Here is a 24200-nt window from a genome sequence, read left to right on the forward strand (position 1 = left end):
ACCAGACTGCACACACACGAGCAGCGGATCTCGCTCGTTGTTTCGCTTCCCGGGAGATGTAGTTCATTGAGCGATTTTCACATAAAACTAAATGTCACTCTTCTTTTTTATGACAAACTGCGACTTTCTTGACTTTCATAATTATCTTTTAAATTGACAAACATCATATGTGTAATTCAGGGCACAGTTCAGACGGAATAAAAAGATAAGTTGTCTCTCGCCATACCATACATATTTTTTCCGAAATAAGGTCCCATGAGCCGGAAGCGGAGGGGAGGGACTTAGGCTCTCTATGGGCAGAAGTTGACCCCTTAAGACACAGCCCCTCGTCATTTGCATAATGAGGCAGAAATGCATACAGAAATGTAAAAACGACAGGCAGAAATAAATAGCATTGAAGAAATAAATAGGGTAAAAAAATACAAAGGAAGAATAAAACAGACAAAAATATTATAACATGCACATAAATAAATACTTCAAAAAAGAAGTAATTAATAAATAAAGTTGAAGATTATAATGGACAATAAATAAATAAGGTAATTATTACAAAGGTGAATAAATAAAGAAGCTAATTAAAAGAGATATATACATGTATGTCTCACTGTATAATTTAATTTCTACCTACATTTATTTGTTTATTGTATTTTTTGGGGCAATTAATTGTATGCTTATTTATTTATTGAGCATTTATTTATTTCTGTATTGATTTTTAAATATGGTAGAGTTGGTCCTCCATAAATAACCAGCAAATGGCACATATACAAATTCTATTTGGTCAAAATAAAACACTAAAAAAATAAAACAGTATTTTTGAATAATTAAGTGAATTTGGGCATCACAACATTTATTATGTTCAATATGAAAATTAAAAAATAATTTTGAAATTTGTTAAAGATTACATTTGAAGGTGTTATTACATTTTTTTTTTTTTTTTTAAAGATTAACTTTAAGTGAGCTTTAGATGATGCACAATTAAATATCCAATATTGGCTGATACAATAATCTTAACAATCAACCAATAGCATCAAGTGCAGGATGGTTCTTGCCATTATTTCCATTAATATTTGGTCGACAAGTCTTTAATCTTGAATCTTAAGCAGCGGTTACCCAATAAAGTTGTGTAATGAGATGTTTTGGTGCAGTTCAACTCTCCTGGCCTTCCTGATGGAGCTTCTCAAGAGCTCAGTGGCAATGCAAGAGCAGATGCTTGGTGGGAAGGGTTTCCTGGTGATTGGATACCTCTTGGAAAAGGTGATGTGACTGTTTTCTTTTGGATTTCATTTTCTAACAAAGAATTTAGATTGGTTAAAGCTGAAGTCTGAAAATTTTGTGCTGTTAGCAACACCAAACGGAATTGCAAAAATAGTGGTTTCCAAGCAGATTTTCCCAAACTATTGTTCAGACAAAACGGTTGTTTCACGACTCGCGACACGACACGCCTGAAAATATCTTATAGTTGCACATTAATCTAGATATGAAGTAGCCTGGTTAAAACCAGACCATTCTCAGTTATAACTGAGTTATGGTCTGGCAAAGCGTCATAGACAAATCATTTCCAGAGGGGCGTCACCAATGGACGTCGCGGATAGAACTAAACCCAATCAGAGCGATGAAGGAGATGACGTATGCAGAGCGGTGGAGAAACATCTCCGTGTGTTGTTCTTTGCTCGGTTTTTAACAAAAAGGAAACGTTCAAATCGCTTAAAACAGACGCGATAGCTGATTCGAACGAGTGATGTTCGACGGCGGCATCCATCTTTGTAATGTAGGCTACAAAATCTGCTTCAAAATCCCAGCGCTGTCGTCATCGTGTAAAGCCCGCCCCAACGTTTCTGATTGGTGCCGCGATTTCGACGGATTGGAAATGGGCTTGAATGAGCTCTTTGCCAGACTAACTTTCAGAGCAAATCTAAATTTGCCGGAAGTTGTCTGGGTTTTCCCAGGCTAGATATGAAGTAGATATTTTAACACTGGTTAAAATACTATTCTAAAGGTGCTGTATGCAATATACTAAAGCATTAAAATACCATAGAATGTTTGCAGAGATTTAGTAAACATGCTAAATCCAAATACTTGTTCCTCATAAAAACAAAAAGATTTGATAATTCCAGGACAGAATGTCTGTTTTTGTTTTGGTCTGTGTGATCCCGCCCACACCCAATTTACCCAATAGTATTTCGACACTCCAGGTTGCCAGTTGGCGTATTGCAGCCATGGAAGCCAGCAAACAAACTAGGTCAGAGATCGTAATTTGCAAACAATAAAAATACATTAGCTGATCAACTTTCCATTGTCAATTGTGCTTGTTCCTGTTGCGTGTCCCCATTCTGGCAACCCTCACGAGCGTCGAGTCTGTGGAGGAGAGGGCAGGGGAAACAACTCTCTCCAATATTTTGAATCGCAGTACCCATTTCACCCACTAGCTGTCAATATTACAAACTGCACCTTTAAAAAAAACTCAATGCATGAAGCTAACAATGAATTGCTCTTTACTTTAAATGGTTATAAGAGTATTAAGATTTGCTCTTTCAGAAGGAGTTGTCATGACCTCGACTGACTCGAGCTTTTGTATGCATTGAGCTGAATAATAATAAAAAAAACACGCACACAATTCACTTGCTAGGACAGAGGAGAAAGGCGCATTATGGTTGATGAATGACAAATGCACACTTCAGCATTTCCTCGGCGAATGCCGGTTCAACGGCGCTATTATATTCTTCCTTGTCCATGCGTTTATTGCGATGACACAAATTATCTCAGTGTCATTATTCTTTTTTCCTCTCGCTATCTTTACCTATTCATAGCTGTCCTTATTTCATAGTCTCAATGTACCATTGGCTCCATCTGAAGTTGGCACTTGAGTAAAAGCCTCACTTTGTCATTTAACAGCAGCAGCTGTAAATCTGAGCTGGACGGCACCTGAATGATCCCACTGCCTGCCGTCCCGTTCACACGTAGCCGGCCATCTGTTTGTGTCTCGTTTATACTCACTCCTGTCTCACACCACACACCAGTCTGGACCTCAGGTGCCAGCTGAGACTAATAACACAGAAAGTCTCTACAAAGTTAAAGTCCGTGTTTAGCTACAAAGTCAAACTATGGCTTAAAGTTTAAGTTGTTGGTTTATTTATTTATTTGGAAATCAGAGGTTGGTTTGGTAAACTAACAAAAATCTCACAATTGTTTCTCAGTCATCACGGGTGCATATCACCAGGGCCGTTCTGGAGCAGTTCCTGTCTTTCGCCAAATACCTGGATGGCCTTTCCCACGGTGCACCTCTCCTCAAACAACTCTGTGACCATATCCTGTTCAATGCGGCTATTTGGATTCACATACCCGCGAAGGTGAGCAAGGTCATGTCTTTTCCAGAAGATATTCAGATACATCCCCATGAAACATGACAGCAATTAGGAGCATCTGAGTACACTGTGATGGGCACTGGTGCCACGGAGATCGTAGTGACCTGGTCAGATGAGCACACGGTGATGTTTACTGAAGTAACCATAAGGCTCAAGTGTTCACATCAGAACAGCAAATTAGTCAACTTGCACTGCATATGAAACATTTTTCTTCTCAGCTGACGTCACAGATTTCTCTCTTTTTTTAAAATCCTGACACACTTTAGATTAGGGTCCGATTCTCACTATTAATTATCTTTTAACTACTATTAACTATTAACAACTTTTGCCTCAATAAACTCCTAATTACTGCTAATTAATAGTTAGTAAAGTAGTTGTTCAGTTTAGGTATTGGGTAGGATTAAGGGATGTAGAATATGGTCATGGAGAATAAGGCATTAATATGTGCTTTATAAGTGCTAATAAACAGCAAATACCCTAGTAATATGCATGCTAATAAGCAACTACAGTAGTCAACATTTGAAGTGGATCAAAAAAGTTAATCAGAGTTGTCCTAAGACAAGAACAGGTTTGTTCAAAATTCAATTCAATAAATCCCTAAACCGTAAAATCGAGTCCCATCCTACATTTCTTTTTAAATTTGAAATTTTTCCTATACCTTCTCATTGAATACTCTTTAATGAAAGACAACAATCTTATTGACTTTTAATATTCATCTCTCTTGATAATGAGTTGCATATCATCTAAAAGCAGATGACACTTAAAGAAAAGCTCTATATTAAAATTGTTCACTACTCCTAAACTGCTTCTTTTCTTTTTTTTATCAGAATTATTTTGACAGTAATAACTTCACAGTCTGCCACCTCATTCACCTTGTCACCTGCCAAAATGTCACAGCTTTGAAGAAAAGTGATATTTTTCTTTAAAGAATTTTACAAAATTATTGGCACAGATGGGTTGATAAATTTAGAGTGAAGTTCGAGCTGAAAAAGGAGAATTTGACCCTGCTTTGCTATGACCCCAAAAGGAGAGGATGAGGCGTTTCTAAAAGAGGCAAGACTGTGCTGCTAATATGTATTGCTCACTTCAGTTTCTGCACTGCTGCTGACTGTCATGAATAAATAAAGGAGGTACGAAAACACAAACAGGATCAAAACAAAGACCTTTGGTCACTGGATGCTTGCCATGGCTCCAAAAGGAGGGAGATAGTGGGAGTTCTCTCTCTCTCTCGCGCTCTCTCTAAAGAGATAATAAGTGGAGAAGGAAGGATGGATAGAAGGAAGAAAGGAAGGAACAAATAGAAGGAAGAAAGTAAGAAGAAAAATGGATAGATCAATGATGGAAGGAAGAAAAAAGAAAGACAATGCAGAAAATGAAAAAAAAATAACCGAATGATAAAATAAAAAAAAGATTAAAACGGATAACAAAAGGGAAATAAGTCACAAATGGAGATAAAATAGGAAGGAGAAAAAGTAAACATGGCTAGATGGATGAATAGAAAAAGAAAGCAAAGACTGAAGGACCGAGAAAAGTCTAAGAAAGAAAAACAGCGGGAGTCATGAAAAGGAAAGAGAAGTCGCCAAAGAAAGAGGCAGAGAAACCAAGAAAGAGAGACAGAGGGGGTGTGAGGAGGGAGCTGAACAGTGTTCTCTCCTCGGGCCAGAAGAGTTCATGGACTTGCATCATGTTTTTTTTTACCTTCCCATCACATCACCCCAAAAATCCAACAAAAACAGAATTTTAATGAGGAATCTTGGGATGCAGTTTAGAAACAACAGAAGGATGATGAGAAGTAATCATCAGAGTTTTGTATTCTTACTCAAGGCAGCTGTGACCTTTTGTAACCATATATCTGTGTGTGTGTGTTTGTGTTGTTCAGGTGCAGCTCTCGCTGTACACGTACCTTTCGGCAGAGTTCATTGGCACGGCAACCATCTACAACACCATCCGTCGAGTGGGGACCGTCCTGCAGATCATGCACATACTGAAGTACTATTACTGGGCTGTGAACCCTGCCCACACCAGCGGCATCACACCCAAAGGCCTGGGTCTGTACACACACACACACACACACAACACGTTGCATGCAATTTAATCTAAATGAATCTCTACATTTATATATTTTTTTAATATATTTTTATTTTTGAAGTTGCCCCTTCCAAAAAAGCAGCATACTATAACTGCCACTTTCCACAAATATGGTACAATTTGGTGTCCTAATACTTTTTCTGAGGTAGTAAAAGCACACAATTGGAGTAAGAACTATAATAAATATGTAAAATAATGATTGATATTTATATATTATTTTGATTAAATGTTTAATCATTTTATTGACCTGGACATAGTTTGCAGTGTTACTTTGCAGTTACTGCATGATTTCTCCTCTACATTTTGAAAATTAGGATGTTTTTTTATTTCGTATAATTAATACTTATTTCATAATTTTATTTTTATTTCATTTTTTGTATTTAAAAAAAAAAAATTATTGCCATTTCAGCCTGTGACCAAAGTTGATCTGAGAAAAAATGGTTAAACATATATTTTACTTCCATACACTTATTGCTACTTGCAAACATGTTAATTTGATTGTATTATTATTATTAATACATTGTATTATTATTATTATTTTTATTTTTTTTGTAATTATTTTATACTAATACAAATATAAATTATTTGATACTAATTTGATACTATTTATTGCTTGAAAATAATAAAATTACATGAATCAGGGTTTTAGACTATACACGAGTTGCAAACATGGCACATTTGGTCTGATGGTCTGGTCTAATAAACAGTCTATAGTTTCTGAGAGTGAATTTTAATGAAGCTCAACACTGTCACCTGCAACTTTTGAATAAACCTAGCTCTGTAACTGCCCGCACTTTTCTCTGAAATTTGGTGTACTTTCTACGGAAGCCCTGAACCGCAACTTAAAAAAAAAAAAATCTAGCATTTCGAGATTAAAGTCGAAACATTTCGTGATTTAAGTCGAAACATTTAGAGAATAAAGTCAAAACATTCCGAGAATACAGTCTTCCATAGAAGTGTGTGCATTCATAACAGTGCTCAGAGCGCGCATGTGTGTGTGTGTGTGTGTGTAAAGAAATGCACTTGTGAAGTCGAACTGCCATGGATCAACACAAAATAGTAGCTTTTTACTTTTATCTGGGCTTTCAACAAAATTCTACTCAGGTGCTAATCTACCAACAAGAATTACCATGGCGTTGCCTATAGACGAGCGCACAGACTCCGCCGGCCGGAGTAGGTATCACAATGGTCCAAACTTTATGTGGCAGTGTTTTTGAAGTGTTTTCGTGCTCGTCTAGGCAACACTATCTGGGTCGAGAACACAACAGTAACCGTTCTGTCTCCCTCTTCACCGTAAATACGTTCTGGATACATTTTAAGTGCGTCATTCTGTATCCAATCATTTGGCCGGATCCCGTGATTTCCTCAGATTTAATAACCGCTAATGGTGGTTGAGGAGAGATTCTCTGATATGATTGTAAAGCGCTTTGGGTGTAGGCCTAGTAGACATATGAAAGCGCTATATAAATGCCTCATGCGGTTATTCATTCATAAAGCTGGGTATCTCCATCCAATCTGAAAAGTGTTTTCCGGGGTGGTTTTCCTATAGGCTAAAGTCTATTCCGGCGCAGTATATTTTATAAAGTCCTATAATGGTAGCCTAATGCTGGTAGATTGGCACCTGTTGAATTTCCTTTTGTTGAAACAAAACACACACACACACACACACACACACACACACACACACAGTGTGAAACACTCGCTATGCACCATTATGAATTATAAATGGCAATGTGAAACAATGGCAAGCACACACGCAACTTCTACGGAAGACTGTATTCTCGTACTCTCGAAATAATTCGACTTTAATCTCGAAATGTTTCGACTTTAATCTCGAAATGTTTCGACTTTAATCTCGAACTGTTTCGACTTTAATCTCGAAATGCTAGATTTTTTTTTTTTTTTTTTTTACAGATTTTTTTTTTTTACGTTGCGGTTCAGGGCTTCCGTAACTTTCCCATCCTTTCAAACATGTTTTAAATGCTTCCCGTAGAGGTATAAAAAAAGTGCACAGTGGAGTAGCCCACATTATGACACTAGAACTAGTCTTCTGAATTTCACATGGCTCACCATGGGCATGCTTTCCTTTTCATCTCTTACCCCCCTTTACTGCCTTCTTTTTTATAGATCATGACTTTTAACTGTACCATACTTGTTTTTCCTCTTCTTTCCTGTCTTATAACACACTTTCTGGTACACACTCTTTCTTTTTCCTCTCCTCTATTCTGTGTTGTCTCTTTTCTCCTCATGCCAGAGCTCTCTGCAATGATTTCCCGCTGAAGTTGAAAGCACCTACAGCTAGAATCTATTAGAGTTTCATGTCCTCTGAATAATTCACAAATATTCTTTGAATGAATCACTTGGTTTGAGTTCAGTTGTTTGTTAAAATAGAGGCAAAAATGACCTTGTGAGAGTGTTTTAAAATAATTTCAGAGATTCGGTGTGCTTGCTGAATGCTTGCACACTCACTGTGGGACTGAGACATATAATTGTGCTCAATCATTCCTTTTATTCTGATCCTGAAAGTCATGTGATCTTTAGTTACTGTATATCAGAGTTAAGAGCTATAGATTAGTGGTTAGCACCAAGTATTTTTTATCGTCAGGATACACAGCTGCTTTAATTTTTTCACAGTTTTAAATGCCATAAGTTTTGTCTTGTGACAAAAATATCCTTGAAATTTAGTCAATTTTGTATGTCATTTTCAGTTATTTTATTGTGACTAAACTGCATCTCATTTTAGTCGACAAATACATTTTTTTTGTGCTAAATTGAACCAAATTTCAAAGATTCCAATTTTTGTAGCATTTTATATATAATTTTGATGTTAATTATAATAATAATTTTGATGACGTTTTAGTGCACTGTTACTAAAACAGTGTATTCACAATGTGACTTAGATTTTCTGAAATTCTAATGTAATTTAGAGTGTACAGCAGTTAATGTTTTGTGTAAATATTTGATTAATATCATATACACCGATGAGCTAAAACATAATGACCATTCACAGATGAAGTGAATATCTTTGATCATCTCCTAACAAGGCCACATATTAAGGTCTGGGTAGATTAGATCAGTTCTCATAATCAAGGTGTTGGATTCAGGAGACATTTATGGTTGGATGCAATAAATTGTTATGGCAAGGCGACTGGGTCAGAGTATCTCTGAAACGGCAGGGCTTGTGGGATGATCCTGGATTTACAAACAGTGTCCAAGTAGTGTCCAAAAAAATAAGAATCTTTTTATAATGAGTGTGTGTGTTATTACTGTGTAATGTTCTATAGATATCCATTTAGTCTTCATCACAATCTGAAATTATTCTGGTGAGCCTGAAGAAAGAGTAATTCATTATCAGAGTGACGGTAATACCAAATCTTCACAGATTGTTGCGATTTGCTTCTCCACAATTTCCTTCCTTCTTTTCTCTTTTGCTATCAATAAAAAATTAGAGAGCGTGATGTTTTTTTCACAGAGCAGTACACGATTAAGCCTGTAATTTGTATTAGTAGTAGTGGATTGGATTACTGATGTTGCTGAAGCTTTTTTGTGTTGTTGACCCCTGAGCCTGGTTTCGGTTACACGTAAACAGATTCAGATCGCTGCAATTGGCTGGTGCAGGGAATGGAGCGCGAGTGGAGAGGGTATAGCATGGGTTGTGCCAAATATGCTGTGTTTTGTTTTGAAATGAGGGCTCAATCTCACTTTTTTACACCTATTGGTCAGTGGCAATGCTGGTTTTAAGAGGGCCAGGCGCTAGAAAGACCCTTACAGCTATTCAAATTGTCTAGTGCTGTCTATGGATGTGAAAGCCAAGTGAAGACAGAGAGTTTCATGTGAAATATAGCACCGATATATAGCAAGAATGCTCTAAATTGATCAGAAGTGATACACTCTAAAAAATGCTGGGTTGTTTTAACCCAATTTTGGTTCAAATATGGACAAACCAAAACATTGGGTTAAAAAAGTAATTTTAAAATTTAACCCAATGGCTGGGTTTGCCCATGTTTGACCCAAAGTTTGGTTGAAACAACCCAGCATTTTTTAGAGTGTAGTCCCAATACATACAATAAAAATAATAATTTATCTATTTTTTTATTCAATTTTCAATACGTTTTCCAAATTATACTCAATTTATTTTCATATGTATATTTACTTAACAACTTTGCACTCAATCTAGAATATTCCTTTAAATCATGGATAAGTCTTTGGAAATCAGTATCAGTATTTGCGATATCAGATTTGTTAGTACTGTGACTTAGATAATTCATTCCTTTTTCTTCAGGCTTGCATAAAACAGCACAGAATCCTTTCAGATTGTGGTTAAAACTAAATAAATATCTAAAGAACCTAACAGGTAGTACACACATATCCATTCCACACACAAGTGCAGAAGATGAAGGACTATTCTTATCTTGAAAAGCAGCTGGTGCTGAGATTACACCATCATGAAACTTAAACCTCTGCGACACACAAAGAAACACTCAAACACGTTTCGCAGTCACACCAGGTGAAGAGGTCCTAGAGGAGCTCTCCTAAAGTATGTAAAAGAATTTGTCTCTGGCTTGCCAAGTGGGTAATTCTATGTGGCGGACTGCATTGATTTATTCTTCATTTGTCAAACGCTGCAGTCTTTTTTGTCTTTTCCACAAAGGGATGGGTTATAGAGAAAGCAGTATAACATAATGAAGTGTTCAATTACTGCAACAAAGAGTTCTGTTTAACACTGGAGCAACATCAGCTAACCACAAACCTTTCTCTCTCTCTCACACACACACACTCGCTCTATCTCTCTAAAAGCAAGCAAGACTTCACAAATTAAAGTCATGCATCACTCCTGCCCATTGTTTTCAATTGCACAGACAGCCTTTTCTCACCAGTGTCTTGAGAGACATACATAGAAAGACTCCCTCAAGAAACATCAAGCACAGCGAAAAGTCCTGTTGTGCATAACTTTAGTTCTTGCATTTAAAGTGGCAGTAACAAACCTCAGTAGTAGACACTGCTAGAGCTGTCTGTGGATGTCTGTGCTATTAAATTGGATCTGTTTTTGTTCATGTAGCTAGTTATAAACATGTTGACAGATTGAATAACTTTAAAGTCCCCCTATAGTCAATAACTGGATCCCTTAAAACTCATCTTTGATCACCAAAATGACGTGGTTCTATGAATATGCAAATGAGCCCCGCCTCCACTCACTCATGCCAGCTCAGAGATCCACTCGTTGACGATCACATGTTGACGTGATTGGTTACAAAGTCGTCAGAAACACCAGCGATTTCAACCCGCTTTTTTGAGACTGACTTTTTTTCACTGCGGTTTTAAGGAGAAAATACGCAGCAATGGTGTTGACTTATGAATTTGCTCATGGTTTGTCTTAACACCACATAGACATATAAACAACATTAAAAGCTAGATTTTCACCACAAGGGGACTTTAACTAACTAGCAAAAATGTAGCTTTGACTGCAATCCCAGACAACTGAACGCTTTGCTAACGTTCCCATTATGTTATGAAAACGTTATTTCTGAAAGTTCCCTCTTTTATTTGGGACAGCATTAACGTTCATGTACTTGCGTAGAGACATGTTTTGGTGTTTAAATGCTCGAGCACACACACAGTTAATCACAGTTAATGTTTAGCCGGTCAAAACCCAAATCCAGTTCTGCTGTGAGAAAGCTTTTGTGTAAAACTCCAGGGGCTGAATAAATTCTTCTTTTGGCTTCGTTTTCCCATTTTCCTGGCTTCAGAAGATAAGCCGTAGTATGACACCAGATCCGATTACTGTATATTTACTGTGGCCCGTATTAATACATACACCCTCTGAAGGGATTGTTTTTAATTTCACTTCTGTAAATGTCCCACAGATCCATTTTGATAAGGAGCTTCCACGTACACTGCTGTTTGGGATGATCTTAAGGATAGTGCACTGCGTAGGGAGACTGAGAGTACATATGCATTGATTATCTGTTTGACACCATGCCAGATTCATTACTCTTTGCAAATAAGAGACAGTGTTTGCCGTGAGTGTTCATATTCACAATCAATTAAATGGTGCAGGGAGAAGTGTTATTGAGTAAAAGAGATATCAGTCATTCTATTGATCTGTTTAGTTTAGCTTGAATCATGAATTTGATCTCCTAATGAGATCCAGTAGACAGGCAAATTGTTTAAAATAAATCCCCCCCCCAATTTGGAGATAAACCAATCTACGCCCAGTTGCTCCAAAGTCTCTTAGATTGCAGATTGTGGTGTTTACGCTTTTAATATTAATTTTAATACTGTAATGGCTGTTCAGATTAATGTGGGCGGGGGAATCTTTTATTTTGTTTGGATTTTTTGGGTTCTTTTTTAGAGAGACAAATTATCAAATATTTATAAATAAATGTACACTAATCAGTCATCTTATTGACCGGGTAGATAACATCCCATGATCTCTCTTTAAAAACTGCGACAAAGACAATGGACAATCAATTGCAGACTCTTATACTAAACTAGACAATCTGTTTAATAAAAGTAATGCTAATCTCATCAATAAAATGATTGATGAAAATGTCAAAGCTTTAGAAATACAATGCAAAAAAAGATGCATCATTCATGACAACTAAAACCCGCTTGAGCTGTCTTGAACACTGGTAAACGGAGCTAATTAACTACTAGTGTGTTGATTAGCTCACTCAAATGCATCTTATGCAAATGAGAATACACGATTGCAGTTACAGCCCGCTACACGTAACACAATATTGTAAATAGGTTTAAAACTTTAAACAGTAATAGCAGTCTATTAAAGCATAGAGAATTCACAATACAGTAACTTACCGTATATAAAAAAAGCTAATAATTCAGTACTCATTATGTGACAAATCATACTTCTATTCGTATATTATTTTAGGAGCTTTTTAGGATGTTTTAGAACATGTGTTTTGCTGATCTTATCTGTCTGATACATTTTTAAATTAATACATTATAGAGTATTACAAATGAAAAAAATCTTTGGTTGAAAGTTTGTGTTATAGGTATGTTTTTTTGTGTGTGTGGTATTTTGCAGATGTCCGCTTACAATTGTAAAAATAACATGACATAATTTCGACAAACTTCAAAGCATACTTTTGTCAAAAGACAGAAACTATGAAAACTATGGAAGCTTGTTTCCGCCACTGAATAAAAAATAAAAGGTAATTGCAACTTTTTATCTCACAATCCTGATGATATAAACTCAATTCTTACTTTTTTTTCTTAGAATTGTGAGATATAAACTCACAATTGTGAGAAAGAAAGTCAGAATAAGCGGGAAAAAGTAAGAATTGCGAGATTCTCTCAGTTGCGAGAAAAGAAGTCAAAAGTCAGTTTATATCCTGCAATTCTGACTTTATAACTCACACAATATCAAGTTTATATCTCTCATTTCTGATATTATAACTCGCAATTGCGAGTTTACATCTCACAATTCTGAGGAAAAAAGTCAGAATTGTGAGATTATGAGGAGAAAATGATCTTTTCTTAAAGATTTTTATTCTGTGGTGGAAACATGCTTCCATAGAAAACAAAAGAAAAACTTGCAGGGAAGTGATTTTAAATCATGTAACATTTATCATTTAATGTGTTTATCCAATGAATGTTGGAATTATTTAATATTCAATTTAACATTCAATGAATGTTTAGCCGAATTTTATCATGGGTAACTGGACTGTGAGATTAAAACTGCAGAGGCTAATCTGTTTTTGGAAATGGATCTGTAAAAGTAATAACAGCTCCAGTTGCTTAATTGTGCTTTACAATTCTTGAAGAATGAAACCTTTAAAGCCGTCACTTTTTCCAACAGATTTTCTTTTTGCTGGTCGCCGCTGATATGAATAGAGAAAGAGACATCATAAATGAAGCAGAGTTGATCATTTTAGACAGTGTAATAGCAAGTGCTTGGTGGTGATCAGACCTCCTGAGATGAATCTGTGAATATGACAGCTAATCAATTTGTTCTTCTTTTTATGCTCAGGCCATTCCAACAGTAAATGGAAATCTGTCACACACAGTACTAAAACGGAGCTCTGGAAGTATGAGGGTGAACATCACTTTACCAAACATGTTCCTGGTTAAACATTCCAATCAACCAATCAGATTTAAAGGACAAGTTAACAGTTCATGTTAAGTTTAGGCTTACAATCAGTGTTGGGTTCTTCTACACCTATCATTTCCCTCTTACTTTAGGGATATGGGTTGAATTAGGTTTAGGTAAGGACTACGTTTTTGGACTGGAATATTGTTCCAGGATCAATAAAATATGTTGACCCAGGAACATGTCTTACTTAGCAAAATCAGGGTTACCAGGGAGGGATTCGAAATGAGTGCAGACTGTGGCCTGCTGACCTCTAGCTGTCTTCCCGTCTGGAGTTAATAAGGGCTTAGCTTTTCTTCTGAGAGCTCTGACCTCTCCGCTCTTCTCGACTGGCAGAAGCCCCTGTCCATGCCACGGTTCTCCACTGACTGAGAGCGAGGCGCTCTTTGACACTCTCACTATGAATTTATTGCTAGTATCTGTGAAACATTAAACGTGACATTTTTGAGATGTAGTGCGGTTTGTTGTAACGGTTCCTCTGTGACTCCTGTGTTAGCAGACGGTCCCCGGCCCTTGCAGAAAGAGATCACCTCCCTCAGAGCCTTCATGCTGCTGTTCCTCAAACAGCTCATACTGAAGGTAAGCAGCATTTCATGTATTCACATATAACTGGATAATATGTAGCATATGCAGACAAATGATAATGAAACTAAAAAGACTTGACATCTGTCCCAAATCATACCATCCTTGAATGTGTATTAACTAACCATAGTTTAACGGTGGTTTTTGTATCAAGACTATATTAACCTGCTAGAATACTACATTTAATACAGTTTAGTAAAATCAATTCATTTTCATTTTGTGCCTGTATTGATTTACCAAAATATAGAGTTACTATATACTATATAACTGTTACAGCTTTAGGGCTGTAGTTGCTTTGGCAGGTTTTCGCTCTCATTCACCAGCCCCAGCTGTTTACAATTTTCTAACAGGACTGTAGGAAGAAGTGTACACTTGTTCAGACCAGTGCTAACATATCAAGAAATCTGTCAGGTGGCCAAGGCACAAGCAAACAACAATTATCTCTCAAGCTGCCTGTGCTCTCGTAGTAATGGGAAACGCTGCTTACCTAATAATAAGAGATAGCTTGTAAAAGTCAAGACCCAAATTTGCTGTGAACATTAATTTCAGCATACAGCCTCAATGAATTTTAACTCATTGTTATTTTGTGGGTTTTTTCTTCTTTCTATTTCTATTTCATAGTTTGTCAGCATGCTGATGGAAGTAGCAGCTTATAAGTGCAGTTGGGTGTTTAACAACAGCATATTGTAAAAGTAGCACAGCTCAGCTTTTTGTTGACGTTTATTTTTTTATTCGTCAGGACCGAGGTGTTAAAGAAGATGAGCTTCAAAGTATTTTAAACTACCTGCTGACCATGCATGAGGTGGGTCTTCAGTATTCATACATATATCTGACATATATCTGTTTTAGAACATTTCCTATTCTTCATTCATATTCTTAAATGGGCCCAATTTTACACCTTAAATTAAGATTTGACTGAAAAAAAATTCAAATCAGTCACTCAACGACTTCCTATTGCACTAAATCTTTAGTCATTTAAAAGTGGATTATAGTTATACACTACACACATTTCCGAACACCCATCTTCAGGCTAACATGATTTTCTTAAAACAGTCATTATATATATATATATATATATATATATATATACTGTATATATATATATATATATATAGTGTATTATATATATTTTTTTATCATTAATTATTTACACAAAAAATGATAAAATAATACACTATATATATATATATATATATATATATATATAATAACTGTTTTGCACTGTTTTTTATATATATATATATAAACTACTGTAAATCAAACAAAAAAAATTTACTGGAAGTAATGATGCTGAAAATTCAGCTTTGACATCAGAGGAATACATGACTGTGTTAATTTTTTAGATTTTAGATTGAAATAATGTTTCACAATACTACTGTTTTTACTGTTCTTTTGATCTATTAAATGGAGTCTTCTTTTAGAAACATTTAAAAATCTTACAGTCCCCAAACTCCCAAACTTTTGAACAGTGGTGTACACTTGATCTTGTTCTATACTGTTTGGGCATCCCAGGATGCACCTCATGAAGTAAGCTGAACTCAAATCAAGACAAAGCGTGTCATCTTTGAAGAAACTCAAATATAAGATGGTATTGATTTATTTAATATTTGGTCACTAAATAATTTCCATACTTCCATTATTTAATAGTTTTCAACTTACTATTGTTCTAAAATGTAGAAAATAGTCCTACTAAAAAATTATTAGGCCTCCACAAACTTTTAACTGGTACCATGTGCTTCAAGATTGGAATACAATTCAACACAGAGTTGCATTAAAGAAATATATATATATATACTACCAATATACAATGTGTGTGTGTGCGTGTGTGTGTGTGTGTGTCTGCGTGTGTGTCTGTGTGTGCGCGCATGCTTTATTATGTTTTATTGATAGCCCATTTTACCAGCAGTAAAGTACCCCTCTAAATGCAGGATGTGTGTTTATGGCTTTTACTCATTTCAGGATGAGAACCTCCATGATGTTCTTCAGCTGCTTGTGGCCCTCATGTCTGAGCACCCTGCCTCCATGATTCCTGCATTTGACCAGAGGAATGGAATCCGGTAAAAAGCCTTATACTCCACACAGAGTCAAATTTCATTATATTTCATCTTGTCTCCCATGATGGAGTTGATACAATCATGAATTATTCACAAGACTCGACATAAGAATTGGAATGATATTTTCATATTTATTTATTTATTTTCTGACAAGCAGGATAAAGCTCACACCCTGCATGTCAAGCTAATGAAATATAGATGGATTTGATAAAGTTTCGGGATTGGCTCAAAATAACTGATATGACTTTGATGAACAGCTTCATGGTGGTTTACACAATGCCATTTCCTCTCAAGTATTACTTATTGTTATTGTCTGCCAAATTCGATTTTTTATTTTTTTTATCTGCCACTTGATTAATCGAAAGAATTAAGTGTTTGGCACTTTCCCTCTGATTCTTGTTTTTAACATAATATTTAATTAATTAAATCACAATAATTCTCTTTTTAGTTTTATTTTAATTTACAGTAATTTCTTTCCAGGGTGGTGTACAAACTTCTGGCTTCCAAGAGTGAAAGCATCCGAGTTCAGGCTCTGAAAGTTCTGGCATATTTTCTCAAACACTTAGGTCACAAGTGAGTACATCCATTCTTCTCTTTTCCAGAGTCACTTTCACATACAAAGTCTTCCAAGAGATATCTTTTCTCAAGTGAATCCGACAAGGTGAAATAAGGTGGTTGCATAAGGACAGAGTCCTCATCAGTAATGTCTTTATGAAATTTTAAAGTTCTTCAGAAATATTCTCTAAATGGCTCCAGGGCTTTTGTTAAGAAAGATACCTATAGTGAGATACTCTACCCATAAGCCTCTTCTTTTAACTAGTGTGTGACTGTGTTTGTTGATATTTGTGAGTGTAGGGATGAGTGGTATAACGGAAGTCACCTCAAATTACAATTTTATTTAATTATATATATTTCAATCATAACAACTCCCTTAATACATTTAGCATGTGATTTAATATACAGAAGGACAATATATGGCTGCTGCTGTTGATAATTGATGCTGCTGCTGCAGAGCTACTCCTAAGAGAAACACAGCATGTAAGATATGATGCATGAATAGACATACATACATTTCGTAGCAGATCTAGGCAGGTGGAGCTGGGGGAGGGGGAGGGTTTCAGAGAAAGTCTGAAAGTGCTCTTCAGGACTAGCTTTTCAGCAAAAAATAAACCAGACTATTTAAATGTTGAGCAAGCAATCTCATTGGCTGCAGGATCAGCAGAGGCCAATCATCTTGTTCCATGTGGAAATGATGTGATACAGTAGCTTGCAGATTGCATGTAAAGAAGGACCTACCAGCCTGCGCCTTCTAGAGTTTCATGACTGAATATATATATATATATATATATATATACACTCACCGGCCACTTTATTAGGTACACCTGTCCAACTGCTCGTTAACACTTAATTTCTAAGCAGCCAATCACATGGCGGCAACTCAGTGCATTTAGGCATGTAGACATGGTCAAGACAATCTCCTGCAGTTCAAACCGAGCATCAGTATGGGGAAGAAAGTTGATTTGAGTGACTTTGAACGTGGCATGATTGTTGGTGCCAGAAGGGCTGGTCTGAGTATTTCAGAAACTGCTAATCTACTGGGATTTTCACGCACAACCATCTCTAGGGTTTACAGAGAATGGTCCGAAAAAGAAAAAACATCCAGTGAGCGGCAGTTCTGTGGGCGGAAATGCCTTGTTGATGCCAGAGGTCAGAGGAGAATGGCCAGACTGATTCTAGCTGATAGAAGGGCAACAGTGACTGAAATAACCACTCGTTACAACCGAGGTATGCAGCAAAGCATTTGTGAAGCCACAACACGCACAACCTTGAGGCGGATGGGCTACAACAGCAGAAGACTCCACCGGGTACCACTCATCTCCACTACAAATAGGAAAAAGAGGCTACAATTTGCAAGAGCTCACCAAAATTGAACAGTTGAAGACTGGAAAAATGTTGCCTAGTCTGATGAGTCTCGATTTCTGTTGAGACATTCAGATGTTAGAGTCAGAATTTGGCGTAAACAGAATGAGAACATGGAACCATCATGCCTTGTTACCACTGTGCAGGCTGGTGGTGGTGGTGTAATGGTGTGGGGGATGTTTTCCTGGCACACTTTAGGCCCCTTAGTGCCAATTGGGCATCGTTTAAATGCCACGGCCTACCTGAGCATTGTTTCTGACCCTGTCCATCCCTTTATGGCCACCATGTACCCATCCTCTGATGGCTACTTCCACCATGTCACAAAGCTCTAATCATTTCAAATTGGTTTCTTGAACATGACAATGAGTTCACTGTACTAAAATGGCCTCCACAGTCACCAGATCTCAACCCAATAGAGCATCTTTGGGATGTGGTGGAACGGGAGATTCGCATCATGGATGTGCAGCCGACAAATCTGCGGCAACTGTGTGATGCCATCATGTCAATATGGACCAAACTCCCTGAGGAATGCTTCCAGCACCTTGTTGAATCTATGCCACGAAGAATTGAGGCAGTTCTGAAGGCAAAAGGGGGTCCAACCCGTTACTAGCATGGGGTACCTAATAAAGTGGCCGGTGAGTGTATATATATATATAGTAGTGTTGTCAACGTTAACGCGTTAACACATGCAATTAATTTTTTCAGTTTCACACACACACACACACACGTCTGGTCCACTATATTTGTGGGGACTCTCCATAGACGTAATGGTTTTTATACTGTACAAACTGTATATTCTGTCCCCTTACACTAACCCTACCCCTAAACCTACCCATCACAGAAAACGTTCTGCTCTTTTACATTTTCTAAAAAACATAATTAAGTATGTTCATTAATCAATTTCCCTTGTGGGGACCATTGGCTAGTCCTCACAATGTAGGTGATTTCACGTTTTACTATTCTTGTGGGGACATTTGGTCCTCACAATGTAATCAAAACAAGAGCATACTCACACACACACACACACACATTGTATATTGGTTTTGTGTATATATATATATTGGTGTGAGGGCAAATTCATGCGTAAGACGGTTTCCCTTAAATAAACACTTACAAAAATATAAGGGCAACCATGCTGTTTTTAGAAATTTACAGGCCCACCGACATTTGCAGACTTGTACTGCAGTTAGCCTAGAGTGCACATAAAACCCACATTTGCTTTTTGTCATCATTAGCATATCCATCGTTGAGTGGTTAACATCCTGAATGCTCACAGGCACTTTAAAACATACTTTTTCCTGGTTGTCATTTTACTACAGTCCCCATTTGTCTATACTTGCTGTTGGGCAGGATTGCATTTAGGAGGCTTAGCATCCTGACAGTACCTCAGAATGATGTGCTGCTGGATAGTTTGATTGTGAAAGCCACAGCTCTTCCAGGACGAGAGCGCAGAGGTGGTTGCTTCGTTATTCTGAGTGAAAAACTGAAGGTACCTGACACCATGCAAAAGGTGCCAAGCTCAGTTGCCATCAAGGCCTGTTCCTGCTAGCTTGACATTAACTGTGAAATGTATTTCAACTACAGTATGTTTTCTATTTGTGTGTGTGTGTGTGTGTTTTGTCACAGGAGGAAGGTGGAAATAATGCACACAAACAGTCTCTTCACACTTCTTGGGGAACGACTGATGCTGCACTCCAACACACTGTCGATAACTACGTACAACACACTATATGAGGTAATATAAAACAGATTGTTCTGTTCTGGATGCTGATTGGTCAATACAGTATTATAGTTGTACTAAAATATACTACTCAATATGCAATATACAAAACTAAAATAAACAATATTTATATAGAACTCTTAATCTTTCAGATTAATTAACATTCATAAATCTCATCTGATCTATTTCCTGTCTAGATTTTGACAGAGCAGGTTTGCACACAGGTCGTCCACAAGCCCCATGCCGAGCCCGATTCTACAGTGAAGATCCAGAACCCAAGTAATTCTTTCTGTCAGCCCATTAATTATTGTGTGGTCTGGTCCTAATACATTAACTGTCATCTGTGGAAGTTAAAAGTTTACAAGCAAATGATTAAACGTTTGCTTCTACACATGTTTGCTTCTACACATAGAGATGCCCGTCTCATTTGTGTCAGTTGTGCATTTTCATTGGTTCGCATCTTGTGTCAATCAGATACAACTCTGCTTTGATTGGCTGAGTGATTGATGCGTGTTCTCCTATTGGTTGTTCTCAGTGATTCTCAAGGTGGTGGCCACACTGCTGAAGAGCTCCACGGCCAGCGCAGACCTGATGGAGGTGCGGCGTCTCTTCCTCTCTGACATGATCAAGCTCTTCAGTAACAGCCGTGAAAACAGACGGTGAGGGTCTCTTCCTTTCTCGCCCCATCCCCAATGACAGCAATTAACCGCCAAGTGAACGGATCAGAAAAGAGAGCAGAGAGAAGACGTTCTCCCTTGTTGTTGTGTTTAATGGGCACCCCCGTGACGCTAAATAATCCTCCGAATCCTCGCCGTGTTTCTCTCACAGCAGATGTTTCAGTGACACATGCGAATCCACACCAGTTTCACTGCCGTCCTATGGCTGTTGGTTTTTCTTTTCTTCTCTCGCAAGCCGTATGCAGGGCTCCTCTGTGCAATCACAAGTCTGGCAGTCAATCAGTCGCCCAGTGTGTGCTGAAATCTCAATTGGCTGTTATTATTACTTTTCATCATCTCCATCGTTGCGTTCTACAGTGAGCCAGTCAAGAAGCTTTTTAGACTTGATGAAGTCGTTACGTCTCCAAAGTGCTTTTCTAAACCGTCTGTAAACAGTGACTGCTAACTAGACCAGACATTTGTCTTCGCTTTTAATGGAATTTAATGTTCATCTAAAATGAAAATTGTGTCATTATTTACTCATCCCCATGTTGTTCCTTGCGGCTTTCTTTCTTCTGTGCAATGCTAAAGGAATTATGAAGACAGTGCTTCACACTGTTCCCTATGCAATTATACCGAATGGGAAATGATGCTTTCAAGCCTCAAAAAGGATGAAGGAGAACCTTAAAAGTGATTCACATGACTCTTCTGAAGCCATACAATAGATTTATGTGAGGAAAAAGATCCAATTTTCTCCACTCATATTCTTCCCTTTCAGTGAGTTGTTAATCCTGAGATAGATCATTGAGCCAGTGAGTTAAGAACCAGATTCAGTTCAGTTCTTGAACTGATCTTACAGAGCTTCATTTACAAAAAGCGTTAGAAGCTTAAATAGATTGTAGAGACCGTTGGTGCCAAAAGTTTCTGATCTGCTGCCCAGATCAGTTTTGTGTACGTGTTAAAGATTTGACTCAAAGGAACATTTTGTTCACAAACTGGACAATTGGTACTTTGCACATGAACCAAGGAAATCCAGTGCAAATGTCCAGATTGTAAATAAAGATCGCGTGACTTCTGAAGACATTGAATATAATGCAGAATTAGTATGGATCACTTTTATTGGAGTCCTTTTTGTATCTTGAAACCCATCATTTATTTTCATTGTAAAGTGACCCAGTTCTTCAAAAATGTTTATTTTGTTTTCCACTGAAGATAGATTGTTGGGCGAGTAAATTATGACAATTTTCATTTCAGGATAAACTAATCATGTAGCGATGGTTTACATGCCGTAGTTTATCTCTCTAATAGCCGATAGGGATGGGTTCGAAATTAAATCATCCTTACCACAATCTTACAACCCGGAGTGTTTCAGCAAAAGAAGCCAGCTTAAATCCTTCCGCCTCATCTAAAGATCCATTTATTATGCCACAATGCACAGAGAAAAAAAAAAATACGGTGGATAACACAAAGTGCTTCAGGTGTTATTCAAATAGCTGCCAGTCATTCTTAGTGTTACCTCGCAGATCTGAAGTTTAATGGAGGTTGGAGCTGAAATTGCTTTGTGTTACTTGTCGGTTTGTGAATTAGGTTCCACCTTTGAGTGTCGTTTGAGAATGTAAAAAAAGATGTTTGCGGAGGAGAGGAGGGTTTAACACGAGTGACTGCCCCAAGCTTAATCCATCTCATTTCTGGTGTGACAGGTGTCTGCTGCAGTGTTCCGTTTGGCAGGACTGGATGTTCTCTCTCAGCTACATTAACCCTAAGAACTCAGAGGAACAGAAGATCACAGAGATGGTTTACAACATCTTCCGGATTCTTCTCTACCACGCCATCAAGCATGAGTGGGGCGGCTGGCGTGTGTGGGTGGACACACTCTCCATAGCCCACTCCAAAGTAAATAGATGGTTTTTACCAGCTGAACAAACATGTAGTGGTAGATCTTATAAGCTTTAAATTGGCCAATATTGATTAGAGTTACATGGAGAGCAGAGATGGATGATATAATCCAGATGTAGATTACAGTGGGCTCCATAAGTGTGATGATTTAATTAATTTAAGAGAATGCCTTTAAACGCCAATTATATTCCTAAATTTGAATTGGATTTAAAATTGAGGTAGCAAACCAGATGCAGAATTGCAATTCAAATTTAAATGAAGTAGAGTTAAAAATCGTATATCTGTAGTTTTAAAATAAAAAAAGCAAAGTTAGCACACTAAATGTGGGCTTGACAAAGTTTTGTTTGAGAGGCTGGATGGATGGATGGATGGATGGATTGAATGATAGAAAGATAGATAGATAGATAGATAGATAGATAGATAGATAGATAGATAGATAGATAGATAGATAGATAGATAGATAGATAGACAGACAGACAGACAGACAGACAGACAGACAGATAGATAGATAGATAGATAGATAGATAGATAGATAGATAGATAGATAGATAGATAGATAGATAGATAGATAGATAGATTGATTTCCCACAATACCCTTTTAAGTTTATTTGAATTGCAATTTAATTTTTCAACTTCAAAAGGGATCCAAATGCACAACCACAAAATGTAAACTAATTACTGGATTCTTTTAGTATTAGTATATTTTGCATTGTCATAACCAGAGCGTTATAATTTTTATTTATATTTTTTACTTTTTAGGGAGTTTACATTTAAGAAGCCTAAATCTGTCGATTTGTTTGGCAGGTGACATATGAGGCTCACAAGGAATATTTAGCCAAAATGTATGAGGAATACCAGCGACAGGAAGAGGAGAACATTAAGAAAGGGAAGAAGGGGCTTGTCAGCACCATTTCGGGGCTTTCAGCCCAGGCTTCCGCCATCAAAGGCACTCTAGAGCTGGACCCAGATTCCCAAACCCAGACTCCTGAGAGTGAAGCGGATGAACCAGAGACGGCAGATTCCGGGCGAAACCTCTTGTCTGAATCTAAGAGTTTGGATGAGGAGAACCCAGCGTCAGGTGTCCATGTGGAAGTTCATGACCTGCTTGTAGATATTAAAGCTGAGAAGGTTGAGGCCACAGAGGTGAAGATGGACGACATGGACCTCCTGCCAGTCACAGAAAATGGTGGCTTGGTGGAAGTGGACTCTCTCCTTGATAACGTCTACTCGGCTGTGGTGGAGAAGCTGAACAGCAGTGTAAACAGCGTACTGGTACCCAAAGCCAGCCTAGAAGACACAAGCTCAGGTCCTCTTATCACCCTGGCTGACGAAAAAGATGCCATCTCCAGCAACAACACCTTCCTCTTTGGCCCGATGGCGACCAGCTCTGGGGAAAATCTCCTGCCTGAAATGGGACCATCTGAACCTCTTCCGCTCTCAGGAGTGGAACCTCAGGTCCACACCAGCACTAGTGCAGACCTTGGGCTTCTGGCTCTCATGACCAAGAGCTCGAAAGACTTGGACGCCAAGCCAACGGCTTTGGAGGATGACAGCTTTAAGATGCAGCCTACTTTGAGTGGTTTTACTGTCTCTGAAGGGGAAAGCCTGTCTAAATGCCCTGGGCAGATTGAGACGGTTGCTGTAGAGTTGGAGCCAGGGGTTTCTGGGGTAAAGAGCACTGCAGATGTTACCAGCACCGCATCAGACACAGAGAAATCAGATGATGGCAAAGATAAAGAGATCAAGAAGATTCAGACTACTACTACAACACAGGTAACTATTAGTGTTGGTACTAGCGTGTATGCTAACTTTCAA

At 37.7% G+C, this 24200-nt stretch overlaps 1 protein-coding gene across 12 annotated transcripts in view; it reads left to right on the forward strand.

Annotated features, from left to right (window-relative positions):
• The window catches only part of nbeab (neurobeachin b), a 334783-nt gene that overhangs the window by 94595 nt on the left and 215988 nt on the right, over nucleotides 1-24200 (forward strand). For 7 of the 12 annotated variants that reach the window (XM_056271937.1, XM_056271943.1, XM_056271940.1 and 4 more), the window contains exons 11-22: nucleotides 1143-1251; nucleotides 3192-3344; nucleotides 5239-5407; nucleotides 14054-14136; nucleotides 14879-14941; nucleotides 16099-16196; nucleotides 16674-16766; nucleotides 19740-19848; nucleotides 20031-20112; nucleotides 20369-20492; nucleotides 22190-22382; nucleotides 23190-24158. In XM_056271937.1, the coding sequence (XP_056127912.1) occupies nucleotides 1143-1251; nucleotides 3192-3344; nucleotides 5239-5407; nucleotides 14054-14136; nucleotides 14879-14941; nucleotides 16099-16196; nucleotides 16674-16766; nucleotides 19740-19848; nucleotides 20031-20112; nucleotides 20369-20492; nucleotides 22190-22382; nucleotides 23190-24158 (2245 nt within the window). The remainder of the gene's footprint in view (nucleotides 1-1142; nucleotides 1252-3191; nucleotides 3345-5238; nucleotides 5408-14053; nucleotides 14137-14878; nucleotides 14942-16098; nucleotides 16197-16673; nucleotides 16767-19739; nucleotides 19849-20030; nucleotides 20113-20368; nucleotides 20493-22189; nucleotides 22383-23189; nucleotides 24159-24200) is intronic. The other 5 variants (XM_056271938.1, XM_056271946.1, XM_056271947.1 and 2 more) reach the window with 1 other exon arrangement.

Source organism: Rhinichthys klamathensis, unplaced genomic scaffold, assembly GCF_029890125.1.
Source record: "Rhinichthys klamathensis goyatoka isolate OS25496 unplaced genomic scaffold, OSU_Roscu_1.1 h1tg000329l_1, whole genome shotgun sequence".
In the NCBI taxonomy this organism is placed as follows: domain Eukaryota; kingdom Metazoa; phylum Chordata; class Actinopteri; order Cypriniformes; family Leuciscidae; genus Rhinichthys; species Rhinichthys klamathensis.